This window comes from Leucopleurus acutus (assembly GCF_964270905.1).
Source record: "Leucopleurus acutus genome assembly, chromosome: 14".
Taxonomy (NCBI): domain Eukaryota; kingdom Metazoa; phylum Chordata; class Mammalia; order Artiodactyla; family Delphinidae; genus Leucopleurus; species Leucopleurus acutus.
The window spans coordinates 48,156,853-48,181,179 of record NC_139156.1 but is presented as its reverse complement, the minus strand read 5'-3'; the positions used below and the strand labels follow the sequence as shown (position 1 = coordinate 48,181,179).

Genomic DNA, 24,327 nt, shown 5'->3' with positions numbered 1-24,327 from the left:
TAAAAAGGTATATAAATTATGTTAGTATATCAGCTTTAAGCAATAGAACATCTTCCCTAAGAATAGCCATTGATATTGTTTCATAGAATGAAACACAAAAGAATTCAAGGAATAAAATTTTGGCAGCTCAAGGGCTTCCCTGGTGGCGCAGTGGTTGAGAGTCCGCCTGCCGATGCAGGGGACATGGGTTCGTGCCCCGGTCCGGGAAGATCCCACGTGCCGCGGAGCAGCCGGACCCATGAGCCATGGCCGCTGAGCCTGCGCGTCCGGAGCCTGTGCTCCGCAACGGGAGAGGCCACAGCAGTGAGAGGCCCGCGTACTGCTTAAAAAAAAAAAAAAAAAAAAAAATTTGGCAGCTCAAAACATTGTGGAAAGAAATGTTATATAGGTGGTGGTTTCAAAAATTTCAGAAACCCAATTATAGTTTTATCTACTAAAAGAGACAAATACATCAAATACAAAAACACAGAAAAGAAACATAAGCTTTGGAAAAGGTAGTCTTTTTAATAACTGCTTTTGTCACCAGGTTAAGTCATGCAGTTACAAAGTAGTTAGAAATTTCTGAAAGGATATTATTGTTAAAAAAAAAAAGAAAAGCTAATTCTTACATAAATAATATCTAGTACTTCATTGGGACACCACTGTTCAAAAGGCCCTGGCCAAACAACTCCCAAAACACAACCACAGGTTGTTTCCAGCCCACTGGGAATGAAGCCGTGTGCAGAAGATGAGGCCTCTCAATGAGGACCAAGAGCCAGGGCCATTGGCAATGCTCAGAGCCGCCAGCCAGACTCCAGAGGGGCCCACGTGGTTTTCTTCTGGGGCACTCTACTTGAATTATTGTTCAATTAATCAACACAACAGATCTTCAAAAGAGGACAATTAATTAACATGATAAGGAGGTTACTGCATTCTTTGGACTATATGTCATAATTGTGGTTAGTAAATTCCAACAGTCTTAACAAAAATAGCCTCCGTCATTTGCAGGTATGAAGATAACTTAATTCTCTACCAGGCTTTTTATTTTTGCTGGATGACAATATGCAATTGACAAGTTATAAATGATACTGTTTTATGTTATAAAAATACTAGCTTTTTTCATTATGTTTACAGGCATTCACTGCTTGAGTCAAGGTTAGGCTTGTTAAGTGATTAAAGGCAATTTTATTACAGCAGCATGTACTTATTTTATTCTAAAAGAATAAAATGCATAAAGAGAAAGTTTTTTTTGTTTGTAACCTATAAAATTGAGTTATTTTGCTGATGTAAAATACCAATAACTCACTTGAGGACCATGCTACCTCCTGAAAATGCCATATACCTGCTTCTTAAATGTGTCAGAGCACCTGATAGATCTGTCCAGAGCTGAAGTGGCAAGTGACTGACTGCTCTTGGACAAAAGGTGCTTTTCCCAGGGCTACAGCTGACTGTGCTGGGAAACAGCCATGGAACAAGGCAGCACAGGCAGAGGGAAACGACTTTATTTAAAGGCAAAATGCCCAAGTGGCTCTCTGACATAGCTAATTTCTACTGTCACTTATTAGCTTATTTATGATCCCCTACCGTTTCTTCTCAAGGGGCTGATTTGGATTGACTTGTTGAGAATGGTGTCCATTATCTATTAAGTCATGAGAGAGAGATTTCTGTGGTTACATGTAAACTTGTGATAGGTCTGCAGATGAAGAGGTGAAGAGGGTAGTGAAGAAGTCAGCTGCAGTCTGGTCCGGTCTATGTGAAGGTCACACCAGCTTCATTGTACACCTTGAAGACTTTCTCAATGGCGTTGACATAGGCAGCTGTTCTCAGGTCCAATCCTAGGTTATACTTCATGGCTGTGCGCATGATTTGCTGAAATGAAGGAGATGTGATGTGGATGGGATGTGACCCTGACTCAAGTAGCCAGGCCATGAACACACAAGGCACATAACAGCCTGGTACAAGTTACCCTAGTACCACTTCAGGACTGGACTTGGGTAGCCAAAGAGAAACTACTCAGGCAGTGAAACAACCTCGAGTCAGGAAGGACTAATTCTCTGGAATTAATACAAATTACTGTTTAGGTGACAGGAGGATGTTGCTCCTTAGAATTGAAGATGTGAGTTATCTCTGTGCCCTTTAGACATCCTGTAATCTGGAGCAAGTCTGATATACACTGTGGTAATTAAATGAACTAAGGATGGGGTGATGAAAATGTTCTGGAGTGAGTGGGGATGGCTACGTAGCCTCGTGAACATACTTGAAGGCTGCTAAATTATATACTTTTAAAGGGTGAATATGGTATGCTAATTATCTCAAAAATTAAAATTAATATCTGCTTCTGCTATTTCAACTTGATGCCAAGTGGATAGAATCTGAACTCAAAAAGAAATTAAGAAAACTGGACTTGAACTGTGCTTAAGGCTTTGAAATAAGGATCAAGTGGTCAAAAAACCTTTCACGTATACCAAATTCTATGTAGTAAGGCAGCTTCCTGTAGCTACAACAGAGTGGTGCACTAAGCTGCAACCCAGTTTGGCTGACTAAGCTAAACATGATTCCTTCTAACTTGGCATTATTTCCCAAAGTCTGGAAAACATACGGAAGATCCTAAAAACAACGTCCATCATTTAAGACTGAAAAAGCACATGTTTTGGAACATTTAAACACATCGCTATTTTCTGTCACTGCACACACAATCTGGCAGCTGAGATGACACCGTTGAGCTGTACTTCACGTAACTACCAGAAACGCAAACAGCATCTGTGTACATACCCTTGCAGAGCGCTCCATGGTGTAAGCTAAGCCAGAGTGCACAATGTCTTTCTCAGAGGCACCCTGTTAGGAAGAAGAATAGTTTAACAAAACCATAAAGACATGCTTCACCTATAAGAGCATAAAGGATTCTTAAGTCAACATACAGCCGGATAGAATTGTTTTTTGTCTTTCAGGAAAGATATACTTAATTTCTGTATAGTATCTTGATACCTATTTAAGTAGTCATGTTTTAACCATAATTTAGTTTTCACTATATTTGACAGCAAACAAATACTCATGAAATTAATATCATGGTAAAACACCACAGGAAAGTATGGACCAAGAAACATAGGCCAAGTAGTGGGCTCAGCACCGGTCAACCAACCATCTGAGATGCAGACCGCAACAACATGTTACCCTGTCGGTGTCGGGGTACATTCATCTCCGCTCCCCAGCACACCACACAGGGCACCGAAAAGAATCCAGCTACCTCCAATAGCAGCTGTGGGGTAGAATCCTGCCTGTATATTCAGCAATGCCACAAACTTTAAAGCTGGGGGGATCTTAGCAGCTCATAATTAACCACCCTAATTCTTCTGATGAGGAAACTGACAACCAGAGAAGTTGGCCAAAGTTACGGGTAGCTTTTTTTAAAATTAAATTTTACTTATTTTATTTTATTTTTGGCTGTGTCCGGTCTTAGTTGTGGCACGTGGGCTCTGTAGTTGGCAGCATATGGGATCTCTAGTTGAGGTGTGCAATCTCAGTAGTTGTGGCCCATGGGCTTAGTTGCCCTGCGGTATGTGGGATCTTAGTTCCCCAACCAGTGATCGAATCCATGTTCCCTGCAGTGGAAGGTGGATTCTTTACCACTGGACCACCAGGGAAGTCCCCAGGTAGCTATTTTTAGAGCTGGGATATAACCCAGCATCTTTGACCACCAAATCAGCTCCTCTCTTTCCTTTGCCAATTATCTCTATAAGTCAGTTTGTTTCAATGGGCTCCTCTAATTTGTTTTTTGGACTGCTTTCTAAAGTTAGGACAAATAACTATCACCACCACTCTTAATATGATATATATAGCTAGCAAACACATCCTGATATGCCAAATAAAAACTTGTTGTTGGTGAGCCACTTTTTATATATGCTGAACTTTATCTAAGAAAGTATATTTCTGTAACACTTGTATCAATTAAGAAACATATGGGGGACTTCCCTGGTTGGTGCAGTGGTTAAGAATCTGCCTGCCAATGCAAGGGACATGGGTTCAAGCCCTGATCTGGAAAGATCCCACATGCCTCGGAGCAACTAAGCCCATGCGCCACAACTGAGCCTGTGCTCTAGAGCCTGCGAGCCACAACTACTGAGCCTGTGTGCCGCAACTACCGAAGCCCGTGATCCGCAACAAGAGAAGCCACCACAATGAGAAGCCCGCATACCACAACAAAGAGTAGCTCCCGCTTGCTGCAACTAGAGAAAGCCTGCGCGTATGCGCAGCAATGAAGACCCAACGCAGCCAAAGGTAAATAATAAATAAATTAAAAAAAAAAGAGAAACATATGGAACTTCCCCGGTGGTGCAGTGGTTAAGAAACCACCTGCCAATGCAGGGGAACACAGGTTTGAGCCCTGGTCTGGGAAGATCCTACATGCTGTGAAGCAACTAAGCCCATGCGCCACAACTACTGAGCCCATGTGCCACCACTACTGAAGCCCGTGCACCTAGAGCCCATGCTCCGCAGTAAGAGAAGCCATCGCACTGCAACAAAGAGTAGCCTCCACTCGCTGCAACTAAGACACAATACAGCCAAAAAATAAATAAAATTAAATTTTAAAAAAAAACCTTAAAGAAAGAAAAAGAGAAACATATGGGTTAAGCTTTGTTTTGTTCTACCAAGTTAGGAACAGGAAAACTTGCTTTACAAGTGGAATACTGCTATTCCTTTCACCCACTCATTCATTCACCAAACATTTATTGAGTACCTACTATGTTCCAGGCACTCTTCTAGGTACTGGGGACACAGCAGAAAACAAAATAATGAAAATTCTCTGTTCTCCTGGAGTTTATATTCTAGTTAGAGGAGACAGCATATAAAAAACCATGAGGCTGAGTGAGATCACCAAAATTTTGAATTCAGACTGAGAAGTGGTTCAGGGACTGAGGACTTCCAATGTTAACAGGGTACAGGGATGACAAGGATCAGCAGAAGGACTGGCGAGTGAAGCAGGAGGAAACCCAGGAGGATGTGGTGTCCTGGAAGCTAAGAAATATTTCCAGCGGGAGTGATCACCTGTGCCCAGTGAAGTAAGATGAGGACTGAAAAATGACCGCTAGGTTTGGCGATGCTGCCACCACTGGTTACCTTGACAAGAACAGTTTTGGTGAAGTGGTGGGCAGAATAGGAGGTTTGAGTATAGAAGAACTGGGGACAGAGTATACACAACTCTTAAGGAGGTTTGCTATACGAGAAATAAAAATAGCAAGACCTGGAAGGGCAAGTGGGATTAGATTTATATTTTTTAAGGCAGCATTTGTTACATTGATAGAAATGACTGAATAGAGGGAAAACTGATGATGCAAGAGAAAGGGGAAGGTTTGCTTGAGCAGTGCATTTGAGAGACTGAAAACAGGCCATCCAACGCCCAGAACAAGACTCGGGCTGAGATGGAAGCACAAAGAGTTGCTCAAGAGTACAAGACAGGGTACAGATACCAGGAGCTGGGTAGATGTGGAAGTTCCCTGACTGCTTCACTTTTCTGTGAATAGATACCAGGTCATGAACTGGAGTGCAGGGAGAGAAAAAAGGAGAAAATATGATATAATTAACCAAGAGAATGAGAGAATGAATGGAACAGGGAAAAGTAGTTTAACTGCTGGGCAGCTGAGAGCCTACTTTAAGTTTGAAGAGTCAGCAGGGCCTCCTGCTATAGTGGAGGAATGGAGGGGGCAGAGAGCTGGATTTCATCAGGGTTCTGGTGTTAACAAGGGAGTGTGATGAAGCAAAACAAGGCCACAGAGTTACTGTAATGATGGTCAATGGAATTTAAGTGAAGACAGGTGTGATGAAGGACAGTGAAAAGATGATGAGGTCAATGATGTAGGTCCTGGAAGGGCCACAGCATGGCTGGGGAGGGGGAAACTAAAAGCAAGGAGCTGGGGGAAAACACTGGGTTTTCAACTGACACTTATTACAAGACTCCTGCAATAAGTAAGTCACTAAGAGATGAGAAATAGCATTGAAGTCTAAAATTAGAAGCACCGAAAGCATTTGAACTGGAAGACTGATACATTGGGCAAAGATTATTTTAAAAAAGGATAAAAATGAAAGGCATCATGGCTCTGTCTTCCTAACCAACTGGCTGTCCTCTTCACTCCCTCTCCACGTTTCAGTCTGATTGACTATGTGGCAGGCGTGTGTTGTGACATGGGGCAGCCACAGGGAGGAGCAAGAATCCCATCTTAAAGCCGCAGCAACAGCAGGGCCTATAAACGCACTAAGTGACTTGTGATGGAAGGATGGATGAAATGCTGGCAGTCAGAGAGGACTTTCAGGAAAAGCCACTGAGATGTGATACTCAAGCAGGGAGTGGGTCTGGGTGTTCCAGAAGGAGGGACCAGAACTAAGACACATGGTTCTGGGAAAGAGGAAGGTTCTTTGAGGAGAGTTACCCGGAGTGGCAAAAGCATCTTTTCTCCTTCAAAACAAAACCCTTAACATTTCCCCGTTTTGCAATATAGTCTTAAATTATTTCCCATGACTGACTATTTCATAAGAAGACATATTATCACTTAGCCATTTCCCTGCCCCACACACAAACACACACGCACACTGGATTGTAAAGTCAAACCTAATTTTAAAAATGACTGCAAACACAGTTCCAACGACATCATGCATGGAATCATTCCTCTCCTTTAAAATTGTTTTCTTAGGATTAACTCCCAGAGGTGATGTTATTATAAGTGTCAAAGGGCAGGAACTCTTTAATAAGTCTTTTGCATTGTCATCAGAATACAGGTACAACTGCTTCACAACAGACATGGTGAGTATAAATCCATTAATTGTTTATGCTAGTTTAATACATTGAAGAATCCTTATTTTAATTTATATTTCTTTAACAACGAGGTTAAACGTTTTTTTCTAGGCCGACTTCCTCTGATTTTTTTCATGTCGCCTGCTACTTACTGGTAAAGAAATTCTCTTTGTGATGTGTATTAATATATCCTGCCAATAGCTAATTAACAACAAATCGTTTTTCTCATCTATTTTCTTTGACTCTTATTTGTGTCCATATAGTAATTTCAATTTTTTATATAGGTCAATCTAATGTTTACTTTTCAATTCTTTCCATTTCTCTAAAGCTTAAAATAGTTAAAATACACAATAACTCTTCACCATTATGTTAGAATCACTTGTTGAGTCATCTGTATTGTAAAAGTATCAAAAGCAGAACCATGAGTTATTTCAAACTAAGATTCTTACTCCATTTTTAGAATGTAAGGAAAGAGGAAGTCATGTAACTGTCATGTTGATTACCACGCCTTAATCCCATTTAATACAGCTGGCCTGACCTAAAGAAGAGAGCAGGCAGTGTATGTGATGCCGCCACAAGCACACTCACCGATATCCTGTCTTGGAACTCTGCTGTGGGTACAATGGGAATAGTTCCACCATGCTTTCCAAATTTCCTTTCCAAACTCTCTTGAACAGACACTATAAAAAGCCAAGAGATGAATATACGATATTGCTAGTAGAAAAAAAATGAAGTAGAAACAAAAGTAGTCCCAAACTATATCCACAGCCCCAAACACTAATGACATAAAACCTTCAACACTAATAACATAAAAGGGTTACTCACTTAAATCTCAGTTAAAAGGAGTAAAAAGCACTTTGCCAAATTCCTATATAAATGTGAATTTAGGTCACTGCTCTGTTTCCATAACACCCATTAGCAGGGATTTTCCTTGGCTCTTTTAAAAAGAAAATGCTGAGGGAAAAAGGAATGGAAATCGATGGAACACTTCACCCAGATTCTCAGAGTGGGCTCAGTAAAGCTCAGCTGGAGGTCTTGGTCTTATTTCAGCTTGAGGAAAATTCTAGTGTCAACTCTGGAGCCTATTCTAGTCAAAGACAAAACAGTATTCTCATCAGAAGACTCAAAAAATTCTTGACAATAGATAGGGCTTTACCAAACGCAACCTGAGATAGAAATGGATGAGTATCAACAGGAGCCCCTGGTTTAAAATGATACTCTTTATACTATTAACTTACAGATTAGGTTCTGGGAACCAGAACATACTTGCAGAATAAACATTGGAATATAAATATATTCCAGAGAGTTAATATAGTGAATACCTATGAAGAAATTGTATATTTTTGGTCTAAGACTCATGAGTCAGAATAGTTTTCTGTTCTGAGACTAAACAAAAAGGAAATTAGCCCTTTTATTAAATGCAGGCTTTCCCCAACCTTTTAGATGGCCCAAAAGATTACTTTTGCAGAACAGGATAATCAGAACTTACTGAGCAAGTGGTAGTTAGAATCCCTTTCATATTTGAAGGTCAAACGGCCATAGCTGACATGATTTAGATTCTTCAGCCACTCAAAGTAAGACACTGTCACTCCTCCAGCATTCAAGTAGAGATCCTATACACAAAAAAATGAGGAGATGATGGTCTTAATAAAAGCTTACAATGAATGTGAGCTCATTGTTTAATAAATATCAAAGCAGATTAAGCTTCAAGCTTCCCAAATACATCTTAGATAGTATCAGAAATTTTACACTTAAACAAACCCCCTTCCCAATACATCTGAGGCTTTCTCCCTTTGGAAAAAAAATAATTTATTGGTTTATTAATCAGCAAGCATTTGATCAGAGGTTTTAGAGCTTCTTCTCCACCTAAAAAAATCTGACAAAATTGCCTGCCCACTAACCACTGGTTTGGATGGTCCAAGGGTGTCTTGCCAGAAGATTAGTGTTCACTCTCCCACTACATAAAGGCAGTCTATTTCAGTTAACCTGAATTTAAGTGCTTTCAGCAAAAGCAGTTCTTCAAAATGCATCACGAGTCCACACTAACTTCTAATTTCCAATGACCTTTTGGTACAGACCCCACGCTTAACCACTGAAAAATTTAAGCACATATTACTCACATTAGCTCTCTGAGTAAGACAGCAAGGGACATTTGCAAGTTATAGTAGTACTTCTAGCACATTATACATTTATATAACTGGATTTAAGAAGTCTAAATACATACTCAAGAAAGAGCCTGAAGTTGGAAGAAAATGTTCAGGTCCAGTATAAGAGAGGCTTATTATATTAACCACACTTCTACTTTATTTTCTTAAAAGCAAAATAAAGGGACTTCCCTGGTGGTCCAGTGGTAGAGAATCTATCCTGCAATGCAGGGCACGTGGGTTTGATCCCTAGTCAGGGAACTAAGATCCTACATGCTGCGAGGCAACTAAGCCCGCACACCACAACTACTGAGCCCGAACGCCTCAACTAGAGAGCCTGCGTGCAGCAAACTACAGAGCCCACACGCCCTAGAGCCTGCGTGCCACAACTAGAGAGAAGCTTGTGAGCCACAACCAAGACACTGTGCGCTGCAACAAAAGATCCCTCATCCCACAACTAAGACCCAACGCAGCCAGAAATAAATAAATATAGATAAATAAATAAAAATTTTAAACAAAATAAAGATGAATTCATCACTAAGCCTTGGGAAACTAACAATCCTCCTCTCCCCCCCAGTTCCTTGCAAAAGACAATTATGATTCCAAGTACATATAAAATCTGGTAAACGTAGATTACTTACTGGAATAACCATGATGTTCCTCTCTAGGAAAATCTTATCAGCTTCTGGAGTTGTCGGTCCATTGGCACCTTCAGCAATGATCTGCAAGAAAGTCACGAACATAGAGAAATGCCAATAACACCGTCAAATCCCCTCCAGCTGAGCTCAAGAGATGTGTGGGGGATGGGGCTGTGGGAGAGAAGCAAAATCCCACTTTAAATTGTATGCTTGGGGACTTGTATGGCCAAAAAAGTTTATTTGGGTTTTTCCATAAGATGGTAACGAACCCAAACGAACACTTTGGCCAACCCAATACATCCCAATAAAGCTGTTTTCTTTTTTTAAAAAAAGAGGAAACCCATTAGAGCTTTTCTATGACTCTCAGTGTCACTCCACATTGGTAAGGTTGAATCCATCATGCTGTGTCACCTTGGCTTTGACTCTGGGTGCATTGGACTTGGTCAGCTGCTTCTCACTGGCAGCAGGGATCAATATGTCACAGTCAGCCTCCAAGATGCTCCCTTCATAGATCTTTGCTTTGGGGAAGCCCAGGATTGTTCCATGTTGCTATAATTGATTGAAAATCAGAATTAATGGTTGCAACAGAGTTTAAATGTTTATGTTTAGTGCCTATGATATGAAGACTCATTTAGTAGGAGGTCTTTGAGTTACATTAAAAAAAATAAGCAAACAAAATGAAAAGACAACCCACAGAATGGGAGAAAATACTTGTAAATGAAGCGACCAACAAGGGCTCAATCTCCAAAATATACAAGCAGCTCATGCAGCTCAATATCAAAAAAACAAACAACCCAATCCAAAAATGAGTGGAAGATCCAAATAGACATTTCTCCAAAGAAGACAGACAGATGGCCAAGAGGCACATGAAAAGACCCTCAACATCACTAAATAATTAGAAAAATGCAAATCAAAACTACAATGAGGTATCACCTCACACCGGTCAGAATGGCCATCATCAAGAAATCTACAGACAATAAATGCTGGAGAGGGTGTGGAGAAGAGGGAACCCTCTTGCACTGTTGGTGGGAATGTAAATTGGTACAGCCACTATGGAGAACACTATGGAGGTTCCTTAAAAAACTAAAAATAGAGCTACCATATGATCCAGCAATCCCACTACTGGACATATATCTGGAGAAAACCATAATTAGAAAAGCCACATGTATCCCAATGTTCACTGCAGCACTATTTACAATAGCCATGACATGGAAGCAACCTAAGCGTCCATCGACAGATGAATGGATAAAGAAGATGTGGTACGTATATACGATGGAATATTAATTACTCAGCCATAAAAAAGAATGAAATAATGCCATTTGCAGCAACATAGATGCATCTAGAGATTATCATACTAAGTGAAGTAAGTCAAAAAGAGAAAGGCAAATATCATGATATCATGTATATGTGGAATCTAAAATATGGCAGTCTAAAAAGGATGAAATAATGCCATTTGCAGAGACCCGGATGGACCTAGAGATTGTCATACTGAGTGAAGTCAGACAGAGAAAGACAAACATCATGATATTGCGTATATGTGGAATCTAAAAATGGTACAAATGAACCTATTTACAAAACAGAAATAGAGTCACAGATGTAGAAAACAAACTTATGGTTACCGGGGTGGGGGGGAGGTGGGGAGGGATAAATTGGGAGCTTGGGATTGACACATATACAGTACTCTATATAAAACAAATAACTAATAAGGACCTACTATATAGCACAGGGAACTCTACTCAATACTCTGTTATCACCTGTGTAGGAATAGAATCTAAAAAAGAATGGATATATGTATAACCGATTCACTTTGCTGTACAGCAGAAACTAACACAACACTGCAAATCAACTATAAATTTTAAAAAAAAGCAATGCAAACAGATTTCAATAATACTTATTTCAACTTTACAACATTCAGGTGGTCAAACTGTTCAGATATTACATTAACATACCAATTTGAAGTCTTCCAGTTCCTTTGGGTCAATACCATCTGGATTCCATATGCTCCCATCAGATTCACCAACACCAACACATTTAGCACCAAAACGATGTAAATATCTCATAGAGTGCAGGCCCACATTACCAAATCCCTGTGAAGTACAGTTGTACATGAAACAAAAATCAAAGTCCTAGCATAGATGATAAATGTCATTCTGACCAATACAATTCTGTTGGTTTAGAAGTAATTCCCAAAATTCTTCTGATAAAAGAAACAATGTCTCTCTTCAACAATAAATTTGCTTTGGAATGTGGAACCCAACCCTTTGTCCTTTGTGATAATGAGTCCTGAGGACATTCAGTGACATGCAGCCTTGCTGGCCTATAAAGAAATGGCAGTGATGTCAATGATGCTATCTAGGACCTCAGTTCCTGATGACCAGATGTCCTATGGTCGTGAAAAGATAAGTCAGTAATTGGGAGGGGTATGGGTTTTATTTTAAAGTAGGATTCAACTTAATTTTGATTCCTCTAAGTAAACTAATCAATCACCACACAAAAGCTGAAATTTGGATCATTGTGTAAACCCTTCTGTATACACATAATAGTTTAAGAGATGTCCCCTTCTGGATACAATTGCAATTTAAATATCAAACAAAAGAAGTTGATGATAGTTTCATATGTTTCTGAGAGATACTTGGTTTAGTCACATGAATCTTACCAAGGTTCAAAAAATAAAGGCTGTATTACTCTGCATATGTCCATTTTAAAACTTAAGAGATCCAAAGAATCAAATTTTAAAAACTGCAAATCTAGGGGCTCCAATCAAGGAGGAGTACAAGGATGTGCAACTCACCTCTTCCCAGAAATACATCAAAAATACATCTACAAATGGAACAATTCTCACAGAATACCTACTGAACACTAGACCTCGAACACCTGAAAGGACAAGAAAGATCCCCATATAATCAGGGAGGACAAAATGGAAAAAAAAAGAAAAAAGCAACTGGGATGGGACCTGTGCCCCTGGAAGGCAGCTATAAAAGAGGAAAGGTTCCCACACTCTGGGAAGCCCCATCACTGGTGGGAAGATCAGAAAGGGAGCTTCAGAGGCTCAGGAGAGAGCAACAACTGGTTTGTGGAAGCTTGGGATTAGCAGATGCAAACTATTATATATAAGATGGATAAACAACAAGGTCCTACTGTATAGCACAGGGAACTATATTATAGCTGAATCACTTTGCTGTACAGCAGAAATTAACACATTACAAATCTACTCCAATAAAATTTAAAAAAATGCAAATCTTAAAACACTGAAAAAATTATTATTATATGTATATCAGTTAGTCTTTAAGAAAGCAAACATTTTTACCTGAACAACAAATGTTTTATCTCCAAATCCTGGTGTCATTCCTAAAATACTCATGTAAGAAGCTTCATTGATGAAGTTTTCAATCCCATGGAAAACTCCCCGACCAGTAGCAGAGATCCGTCCGTGGATTCCACCCTGACTGATGGGCTTACCGGTAACACAGGCATGGGCATTAATATCCTGCAAAAGAAGGGCAAAACTTAAAAGATGAAATATCAACATCAATTTCTATGAGGACCAACATAAGAAGCGTTAAAGTGCAAACACATTCTCATTTAACTAATATGCTCATTAGGAGTGTGTGTGTGTTTAAGGTATACGTTCATCAATAGGGGTACGTCTCGCCTTTTCAAGTTTCTGTTCCTAGAAAATATGTAATAAAGTAGACTATTTTCTGATGGGAGAAACAGGGTTTTTAGGAATTAAACATCAAGGAAATACAAACAGCAGGATCACACAAGTAGAGAGAGTTCAGCTTAAAACTATTATTCCTTCACCAAGTGCTTAAGCCCTACTAAGTAAGGGTATACATGTCACCTGGAATTGTCTTAAAAGTTATCGTAAGACTTGAGCACGTCACCAAAACAGAACCTAAGATAGGAAGAGCCACTACAGTGTTCATGGATGGGAAGACTCAACACTGTAAAAATATTTTTCTGCCAAACTAATCTAGAAATTCAATTAAGTGTCACTTTTAAAAAAGAACTTTAAAAGATAACTCAAGTTCACCTAAGAGTGGATTAACAAAAGTATTCAAGAAATAAAAAAGAAAGAAAAAATAACTAAGCTTTGCAGGGCAACTGGAATACCTATCAAGATAAAAAGCCATTAATCCAGAAATTCTAATTCCATACTATATATACAATTGTATATATACAAAAAATTGTGTATATATAGTATGGTATTACTGGAGTTAAAAAAAAGAGGTACACGTGGGTGAGACACAGAGGCCCATGCCCATGTGTCAGTAGAGCACCTCCTGTAGTAGCTGTTAGCTCTAAGAAGCCAAGTGGGAGAGTAAGTCTTCTCCTTTCTGTACTCTCTGTATTGACAGTATGCATGTATTCTGGTTCAGAAACAAGAATAATTAGAAGGAAGAGAGGGGCTTGGGAGGGCTTCCCTTCCAAGGGATAAACTGGAAGCAACCAGTTTAGCATATACTATAAACTGTAGCAACCAGAACAGTGCATAATAGACAAATCTGTTGTCTTCTGTGGGACAGGAGAAACTAGAGACAGTCTTATTGTATACAGGAAATGAGTATTACATACAGGAAGCATTTTAAGTCAGTGGCTAAAGTATGGACTATTTAATAAATTTGTTGAGGCAATTTGCTGCCCATGTGATGTGAAACAAGATAAAGTGCCGTACTTCATATCATATTCCCCACCCCTCAACGTATGTCCTAGCTGGGTAAGTTAAAAAGTGACTGTTTAATAAGAACTTTTAGAATTGTATTAGCTGTATCATTACCAACAAAAAGAACAGAAGTAAAAACAACAGAACAGTCTAGTAAAGTGATTTATGGAATTAGTAGTTTTCCCACGGTTTTCCTTCATGAATAGTTAATGCTTATGAGTACAGAATTGCAAACCAATTTAAGTGCCAAATGCTCTTGAACAGAGAAAATGCAAATGCTGGAGCTGACAGCAATCCTGTCAGAGGTCAGGCACGGTGCCGGTTGGCTGGCTGGCTGCGAGATGCCCAGCATACCTAATTGTTTTGGAAGCCTGGGCCCCGGTGGAGAACTTGCTTGCTCTCCAGCACCCACACTTCTGGGCGAGGCTAGGCAGAAGAAGCTGCGTGTTCAGGTATACGTCTGAAAATAAGAAACAAAAACTGCGGCTTCTTACCTTAGGCTCTGATTTTGTATTTCCTATCACTTTAAGGAGGACAGTCTTTTACCAGTGTTTAGTCCAAGGTTTAGTTGGCAGGGCCTCACAAAACTTTCTTTTGTCACCTTTGGGAGAGAGCTACGAATAACAATGTACTGCCCACTGTTTTGTACTATTCAATCTAATGCCTTGCTTAAAAAGAATGAAAGACCATAACCAGAGCTCATTTAACATAAGAAGGTGACATGGAAGAGCAACATTTTGGAAATGGCAGTCAAAGCCAAACTTCTTTGAAGTGTCTCATACTGCTCCTGTTTTATTTCAGGGGATTTGTGGAATTTACCTGGTTCAGTGTTTATAAATATTTATTTTTTATGCTTACTGAGGGCCAGTTATAATTATACTATCATTCACTTAATCCTCATGACTGTCTCATGAACTAGGTGCTATTATTATTGTCATTTCACATATAAGGAAAGTGAGGCACAGAGAGCTTAAGGCACTTGCCCCAGGTCTCAGAGCTGGTATGTGAAGGAGCCACTCCCAGAATCCAGGGTGTCTGAATGTGCTCCCAACTACACACTACATCACCCCCAGGAAATGAGACAAGCCTAAATTCCTCTATTAGATGCCCCCTTCCTTCCTTTTAGAGGAAACAATATTCCTCCTCTTCTAAGGCTGATCTTTCCACTAGGGCCCTTAAAAGATGAATCTGTGGCCCACACCAATCAACATGCCAAGAACAGCAAAAACCTTTCTCTTAGACAACAGGCACCTTTCAAGCTGTCTCCTCTCTAGTGCCATTTTTCTTAAGTGAGGGCTACTCTTCATGCCCTACTTCCCTCTCAACACGCCCTTGCAGTCTGGCTCCAACCTCACTATTCCAATCTAGTTCCAATCTAGTTGCTGAATTGCTTTCTTCTCAAAACCACCCCCTCAGGACATCCACAACGGGAAGCTCTGGGCACTTCTCATTCTTTTCTAACTAATTGTTCCTCCCCTCCACCCCCCAATCACTCTTCAATCTGTCCATTCCTCTCCAACTCTATGGCAGGCCAATATCATCTCTTTTGGACTCCTGTGTAGTCTCCTGTCCCCAACAATCCCATTCTCTGCTGCACACAGAGTGAAGCTTACTGTGTTACACACCTGCTTACAATTAGCACTTCACTGGCTTCCCTCTGTTTTCAGGACAAAGACCAAAGTCCTTGCTGTCACCAACAAGGTAGGAATCTGGTCCAACTCTCCTCTGCTGGCCTCTCTCATGCCCTCTCTACTCTGGCCACCATAGTGTTCCCTCAGCCTCTCAGGTTCACCTCTTTTCACATCAGGACCTTTACCCAGGTGCTTCCTTCTGCTTCCAACCCTTGGCCAGTGCCACTTCCCCTGGTTGATGTGTACTCATCTTTCAGAGTGCAGACCAGAAGGTTACATCTCAAGCAGGCTTTTCTGATCCTACTCCAGAGACGTGGTCAGGTCCCCAGTACTCTTCATAGCATCAAAACGTTTCCTTCCCGGGCTTCCCTGGTGGCACAGTGGTTGAGAGTCCGCCTGCCGATGCAGGGGACACGGGTTTGTGCCCCGGTCCGGGAGGATCTCACATGCCGCGGAGCGGCTGGGCCCGTGAGCCATGGCCGCTGAGCCTGTGCTCCGCAATGGGAGAGGCCACAACAGTGAGAGGCCCGTGTACGGAAAAAAAAAAAACCACCACCACCAACAAAAAACTTTTCCTTCTAGCCTTTACCCCAATTGTATTGAACTCCTTGCTGTACTTTAAGCCTCCTGTGTAGTAAGTGCTCTCTCTATATTTTTAAAATAAATTGTGAGCAGTTAGGGTAGGGGGTCCCTGGAGGAAGAGAACCAGGCATGGCTTTCTTGACATGAGAAGCCATTTTGTGATCTAAGCCATTTTGTTATCAAAGTCTGTCTACAATGCTTGGACTTGAACAGGTCTCAATCATTAATGATCTTAAGGGAACAAAAGAATGTTATCAAGCAAGAGAAGTAACAATAGCCAAGGTAATTTATCAGTTGTAAAGACTCCCAGTTCTGTTTCAATGGTAAAGATAAGCCTGAAGTGCTCAAACTTCAGATCAACTGGAACCTAAGGGATGACGATGTTGACCTTTTCTGATCTTAGTGACTTAACTAAAGCTTGGACTATGCCAACCACCCAAGTCCCTTCACGAATATGCAGGTGCCCTTAACTTAAAACTTCCCCAATTTTGCTGTTCAGGGAGACACTGCTTTGGGAGAGATCCCAGTGTTCTCCCTACTTGCTGCAAGTGATAAATCCTTCTACCGATCTTTGGCTTGGTTTTATCTTTTGGCTCGACACCCACCAAGAGATGAACCCAGTTTTTGGGTAACAAAATGTCTTTTCAACTCACTTTCTCTTCCTACTCCTTAAGTGTTTTTCAAGGTTCCATCCCTTTCAAGGACGAAGTTAGTTGTTCTTCTTGTGTTCTGTATTATTAGCACTACTTCTGCTCAGTCCCCAGACTCTAAGTCCTCCTGGTTCTTTCTGACTCAATCCTGTCCTTTTCTTCGTTCCCACAGATGCAACCCAGTCCTGCTGAGTCTACCTCTGTCATGAGCCAATGCTTCTCCCCAGCCCTATCGCTCCCGGCTGTGAAGACAGACACTGACACTGTGGAGGCCATCTCTTTGCTCCAGCCTAACACTGCTGCCGCCCCCTCTCCCCTAAGGAAGGGTCAGCATCAAAGGCTCCCCCGCTGACTAGCAAGTAAAATAAAAACACTGGGACTTGAGTATTTTTCTACTCTTCCACTTACTTCATCATTCTCTTACTACCTTTCTAAATGTGCCTTATCTTCAGACAATCTGAGCTCTACAGTTTCCCCTCCTATCCTCCAAATCTCCATGTTTAAATTCTATCCATTTTCGATGTCCAGCCCTGACCAAATACCTCTTGCAGGAAGCCTGCTTTTAGAAACTCTGCACCCTGCTATTACACTATCTCCATACCTTATCTGCTTAATGTGTCTTAGTTCCTTTGAGGGAAAAGCCCGAATTGAATGCTTCCTATTTCCCTTTAACTGTCTTGTAGTGTATCCTGCCCTGGGAGGTGATCTTTGAGGGCCCATCCCAGTGGTCAGGATAGGGTTGCATATGACTAAAAGCTCAATCCAAGTTCACTGCATTTATGATGTAAGATAGACAGAAGTAATATATAAAATCACGATATGATTAAAGGAGAGGAGAAAAACCCAGTGAATTCTCCCCTTATACATATCATCATTTGAACTGTTATTTCTGGTAGATAGCAAATGAAGCCCTCAGAGCTTTGGTGGGTACTCACATAGTGCCCTATGGTGCTAGCATAGGTGTCAGCAATCCAGGACATCTCCCGCTCGCCCGTGCTCATGTCTGGGGCAGGCACGTCAATGCCAGGACCTGGGGGCACAGGGAAAGGGCATTGCACCAATTTTTAAGATAAATGCATCTCAAACACATAGATCCTTGCAATTCTCTATAATAACAAAGCTACCACGGCTAGAAAACTTTAGATTTCATCTAGGTTACTAATTCAAGACATAGAAATACTTATTAAATGTTTCATTACAAAATTTACAGATACACAGTGTTACATGGTAACTTCTCCCACTGGTGTTCACTTGCTATGTGAAATTAGCTATGCACAACTGATAAGCCACTCAACAGATTTCTGAATGTTGCAAGCATAGGCGAATCAGTTTAGCCTCTCTTGACCTCAGTTCCTTAAACTGTACTTAGAGATAACAGTACCATAAGGAGGGCTGTTATGGTTAGAAAGTTTATGTGTATGAGACAGCACAGTGACATACTTGCTTACTGGGCGTGTAAGCCCTCCTCACCAAGGAGAAAAAGGGAAAAGACACACTGCTGAAGTATTATGTTAAGCCCCATAATACTTTTACCCATGACATAATGCTGCTTTGACCTATTACTCAAAGCTTACTCTGTACAGAAAGTTTTAGGCCTTGACTTTCAGTTCCTCAGATCAGCAAATAAAAAGTTTGAGGATAACAAGAAGCTAGCCCACAGGCAGCAACAAGTGCCAATGACAGCACTAATGCTGATGTCCAGTGAGATCTCAGATGGAAATGTATTAAATGGTGCCCACTCAAATCTGTAAAGGCAGGAATACATAGAAATATACCCATCAAAACAGTAAGAATACAATACAAAACAACCTAATTATTTAATGGGTCATCTCTACAATGAAATACTATGCAGCCATTACAAAGAATGATGTACATCCATGTAAATGACTTGGGATCATCACCAAAACATACATGTGGTGGAAAAAAACAGGTTTCATATAGCATGTATAAGTTCCCATTCATATAAAATTCTCTTTATATATACCGATGTATAATAACTATACATATTTCCATGTGTATATATGTATGCAGAGGTTTAGAAAGACATGCACAAACTTTTTCACTATGTTTAGACTTCAGCATTGTTTATAACTTTCTATATTGTTTTAATTGTAAAATACAAACTCGTTATCTTTATAAAAAGAAAAACACAACTTTTAAATGATTAAACTACTGTCTCCCAAATTAAGTTCTTTCTAAGAGGTATACTTGAGTTCTTCCTATAATTAGTACTTATAATCAACAGAATAAGGTCCATTCTAATATTCTTCTACATTTTAGGCGCCCAGGCCCTACATATGTACTTCTTGATACAAGTTGTGATGTGATGATACGGGATTGGTGTAAGACAACTTTGAAATGGTCAAAGTTCTGTTTTTTACACTCTTGCTCCCCATTCCGTACCCAACTTGTAACTCTTCTATGTGGTACTCTTTTCCTTAGGCGTCTTACAAATATCAAGAAGTCTAACTTCCCCCAATCCACCCTCACCCCATACAACTTTCCTGCTTGGAACAGTTAATGCCATATCCTAGCCTCATCCTCTGACAAAAGGGCTCTACTGTTCCACTGGCTACAATTCCCATTCCTTTACAGTGACATACCTCAACTGGAGGGTAATACAAGTATATTTAATCATATCGCTTTTCTCCTAAGGTATAAATGACAAATTGCTCCCACATCTCTTTAGAGGTATCTACAAAAGTATTTATGCTTGTTTTCAGCAACACCAAGTGTTAAATAAACTTGTTGCCTCAAATAACAATTCTATTTGGAGAAGGGCAAGTTTGAGGTATGCAGTTTGTAAATCAAAAACGTATAATGATAAATTGTTTTTCAAAAACAATTATTATTCTAGATATGCTGAAGTCAGATAGCTCCCCCTACCCAAAGCAAAATCACAAAATATTATTAGGCTTGTGAGTTTTCTACTCCATACAAAATCAATGTATAGGGATGTACAGATTACAAGCAATTCCTGGATTACAGGTAAATTCTCAAATACCTACAGGTGTGAAAGTCCATCCTTTTAAAAACAGGTAACTACCCTTAGGAAAGTTAAAATGCCATCACTCAATCCCGAAACGGTATAAATAGGATAAAAAATTGGCTGAAAAAAGCAACTGCTTTCACAGAACATGAATGTAGGGGTAAAGCTAAAAGGGTAATTTTGGTGCATAGAGATATAGTGGATGAAAAGGGAATTTCACAGTTTACAAAGGTGGTATCAAAACTCACATAACAGAATTAACACCCTTGCACAAACTAAAAAAGAAGAGAGAAAGAAAAAGGAAGGACTACTTCTCAACTCATTCTATGAGGTTAGTATTATCCTGCTATCAAAGACTTCTTAAGAAAAGAATACGGCAGACTAATATCTCTTAGAACAGTATCAGAATGAATAAAATACTTATGAATAAACTTAACAAAAGTAGTGTGAGACCTGTACACACAAGCCACAACTACTGAAGCCCGCGTACCGAAACCAAGAGCAGCCCCCGCTCGCCGCAACTAGAGAAAGCCCGCGCGCAGCAATGAAGACCCAACACAGCCAAAAATATATAAATAAAAAACCCCAAATAAATAAATAAATAAAATGTATGTTTAAAAACAAAAACAAACGGAAAGGCATTCAGTGTTCATGGACTAGTTTAAAGTGGAAAATAGAATAAGGTATGAATGTTCTCCCTTGGATGAAAAGTGGCATTGTTGAGGGGGGAACGTAGGGGGGTGGGTGGTGGGATGAACTGGGAGACTGGGATTGACATGTATACACTAATGTATAAAATACACTATATATACACTACTATGTATAAAATAGATAACTAATGAGAGCCTACTGTATAAAAAATAAAACAAAATTAAAAATAAAAAGGTTAAGATGGCAACACTCTACAAACAGGTCTACAGAATCAAAGCAAGCCCTAACAAAACCAGAGCTGACTCTTTTTGCAGAAATTGAAAAGCTGACCTTAAACTCACACGAAGTGACAGAACCAGGACCCAGATTCAGGTCTAACTCATAACCTGAAACTCTGTGGAAAGGGAAGTGAGAAAATAACCGAAATGACGTCAGTTCCAAAGGTTTGCTCCGGAGTAGTTCTGTGCCCTAGAGAGGGAAAGAATGCCAACTGCATTCCCTTATGCTACAAAGCTTTCTGGGCCCAGATGTCAGTTTAGCTGCATGGTGGCTTTTGCACATAAGCAAAAAAGTCAAATTGCTAATATTTAAGCTTTCGGTGTTTCAATGAATCACTTTTTAACCTTTGCAATTACAAGGTTCTTGTCAATATAGAGAAAATTAAGCTGGATATCCTCTATATATGGACAATAAATACAACTGAATAAAGTCTGAAACCACTCAAGACTATTAAATACGTTTGAGATTTAAGCTAAGAGTTTAAGCTAAGTTATGATATAAAAAATTATGAAGTCTATCAGAATCAGTAGATAGTTCTGTGAAGGAGGTAGTTATCTCATTAACTAGTGCTACCCCTGTACAATGACTGTGTAAGTACAGCTCACGGCAGTGCCAGGGAGGATGCATGCCAAGAATCCAAATGCCTTTTAAATTATAAAAGACAGGACAAATCTAGTAAAGTTCTAGTGTTACTTAAAAGGGGCAGATTTCAAAATAAGGATATATTAAGTTCACAGGAACTTGTCAACAGTGAGAAGAATACTGGGGAAGGAAAACAAGAGGGACAGGAAAACAAAAAGTAGATTTTCTTTCCTATTTTAGTCAGTCTTCTTAGTTTTAACTATTGTTAAAGGGGCAAAATTCTATTAAATGATTTTATTTTTTTAAAACAAATCAGAATCTTTCTAGGACAAGAAAATAAATAGACAATTTGCTTGAAATTTAAAGATTAAATAATAATTATATATTACAGAAAAGAATATTGACATCTCATACACAAAATAACATATGACATAGATAATAGTACGATAGAAAATCAAGAAAATGAAGATCAGTACCCTCAGAAATTTAGTCCGAGTAACAAACATTAGGAGCCCCAGGAATCCTTAAAATCAGCCAGTGATGTCACAGTGAGTATCAATCAGCATGAGCCTCCACACTCCCAGCCTGTGCCCACTGCTTTGAAGGGAAAGGCCTGCTTAAGCCTCCAATTCCAAACAGCATCAGTTTTCTCACTGCTTTCGCAACAGGATTACTATTGCAAAACTGCTTTTTGCATATTAAAAACTGTTTATAATGCAGGCATTATTTAGTTCCTAAAATCTTTTTGGATGTCACAATTGTGATTGTGCTTGTTGTTCAATGCTGTTACACTGATCAAAAACCTTTATTATGTCTGTACAAGGAGAAGAGGTGGAAGTGACCTCTACTGGTCACAGGCCCAGGTATGTTCACCATGTTTAACACAGAACCCAATTTCTCAAAGTAAGAGGACAAGTCTCTCTATGTATAGACAAAAGCAGGAGTTTAAATTAAGACAATTACTTTTTAGATGTTCCCACTCTGTGTAAATCTACATGGCAATACATACCAATAAAGCCCTTCTTTGCCAGCTCCATGGTGAACCTCCTTGTGATCTTTTCCAATTCATTATCCTATAAAGGAAAAAGGTGAAACACAAACAATAATGAAAAAATAATTTTTGATAGAAAAACCACTTGTGGAGATAACTAATAGTTGCATCCTATTTTCTACTTATAGGATATTTTCATATATCTTCTTGTGTAATCTTCAGAGCAATTCATAAAGTAGGTATTTCCATTTTAAACGGAAATTAAATTTTAAATTTGAGAGACCAGAAATTAGGTTACGTAAGGAACAGATAGTAGCGCTAAGGCTCAAACTTGTTCTCCTTGTATTAATATAGGATCTTATGAGCAATCCTTATGGTGTATTTTCATTTAAATTGCAAATTTAAAAAATAAAATCATATATATTGTTCGTATACAGATATTTATTCACATAATTTATTTAACTTAATACAGAGGTTAATTAGCAGCTTAAATTAACTTGGAATTGATAGGATAAATAATAAAATTTTTACCAAACTAGTTAAGATATGTCACTAGAACCTTAGGATCCCAACATAAAAACCTCAGAGCACAGTTATATATAGTATATGATAATATTTATATATAGAATACATTTATATTATAGTCGTATATAACACGCATGAATATAAATGCTTAAGAATATGAAGGTATACTAATTAATTACATTTTAACCAAGTAAGGAAATGAAAAAGGACATTGATGTAAGTAGGTGACCTTTCATATGGCAAAACACTCAATGAGTTAATTATTTGCTTGTTTTTCCATTCCTTTTAAAAGCAATAGGATGACTTCCCTGGTGGCGCAGTGGTTAAGAATCTGCCTGCCAATGCAGGGTACACGGGTTTGAGCCCTGGTCCGGGAAGATCCCACATGCCGCATAGCAACTAAGACCGTGCGCCACAACTACTGAGCCTGTGCTCTAGAGCCCACGAGCCACAACTACTGAAGCCCGTGCACTTAGAGCCTGTGCTCCGCAACAAGAGAAGCCACTGCAATGAGAAGCCCATGCACCGCAACGAAGAGTAGCCCCTGCTCACCACAACTAGAGAAAGCCCACGCGCAGCAACAAAGACCCAACACAGCCAAAAATAAATAAATAAATTTATAAAAGCAATAGGAACCATTAATCTCACTGGTACAGGGGATACACAGAAGTCCAGTAATTTCAAGTCCTTTGTAAATGCACCATGTGCACTAATGTCACTTTGATACTTACGGTATAGTTCTTGGGATTGATCTTAACACCAGCTTTGGCACCCCCAAATGGCACATCTGAAAGAGAAGTCTGAAAGTTATTCCATATAAAGGCTAAAAGAATTAAAAAGGCAGAAAGCACTGTGTAATATTATAAAAGTGTGATACTTTTAGCTTTAGTTTCAGAAAATTCAATAAATAAACCCACAATCTCTTCTAAAATGTTGTACCTTAAAATTCTAGTGAAGAGAATACTAGACTAGGCAAATTACAATGCATATTTAATCAGTGTGCTTTACTATTTCTAAAATGTAATGGCATATTTATTTTCCTTATTACTGATTTGGTCTTATTTACAGAGTATAGAAAGGGATTTAAACAAAGATCTACACTTAAGGAAAATTCAATTAGTTCCTATAAAGTTCCCCATTAAAAAAAAAAAGACTAAATCTTAATTAAGACTAATTGAAAAATGATATGTCAAACTGTGCAACCTAAAACAAAAACAAAAAACCCCCACTTCTGAT

General features: G+C 39.4%; 1 protein-coding gene across 1 annotated transcript in view; it reads right to left on the bottom strand.

Annotated features, from left to right (window-relative positions):
- Positions 1-344: 344 nt before the first annotated feature.
- Positions 345-24,327, bottom strand: part of GLUD1 (glutamate dehydrogenase 1) — a 40,190-nt gene continuing 16,207 nt past the window's right edge. Inside the window, exons 3-13 of the mRNA XM_082854513.1 lie at positions 23,823-23,878; positions 22,585-22,648; positions 18,010-18,104; positions 12,853-13,032; positions 11,495-11,632; positions 9,957-10,094; positions 9,549-9,629; positions 8,253-8,376; positions 7,352-7,443; positions 2,752-2,814; positions 345-1,848 (exon numbers count right to left, since the gene is read on the bottom strand). Coding sequence (XP_082710639.1) covers positions 1,729-1,848; positions 2,752-2,814; positions 7,352-7,443; positions 8,253-8,376; positions 9,549-9,629; positions 9,957-10,094; positions 11,495-11,632; positions 12,853-13,032; positions 18,010-18,104; positions 22,585-22,648; positions 23,823-23,878 — 1,151 coding nt within the window. The 3' untranslated portion in view covers positions 345-1,728. The remainder of the gene's footprint in view (positions 1,849-2,751; positions 2,815-7,351; positions 7,444-8,252; positions 8,377-9,548; positions 9,630-9,956; positions 10,095-11,494; positions 11,633-12,852; positions 13,033-18,009; positions 18,105-22,584; positions 22,649-23,822; positions 23,879-24,327) is intronic.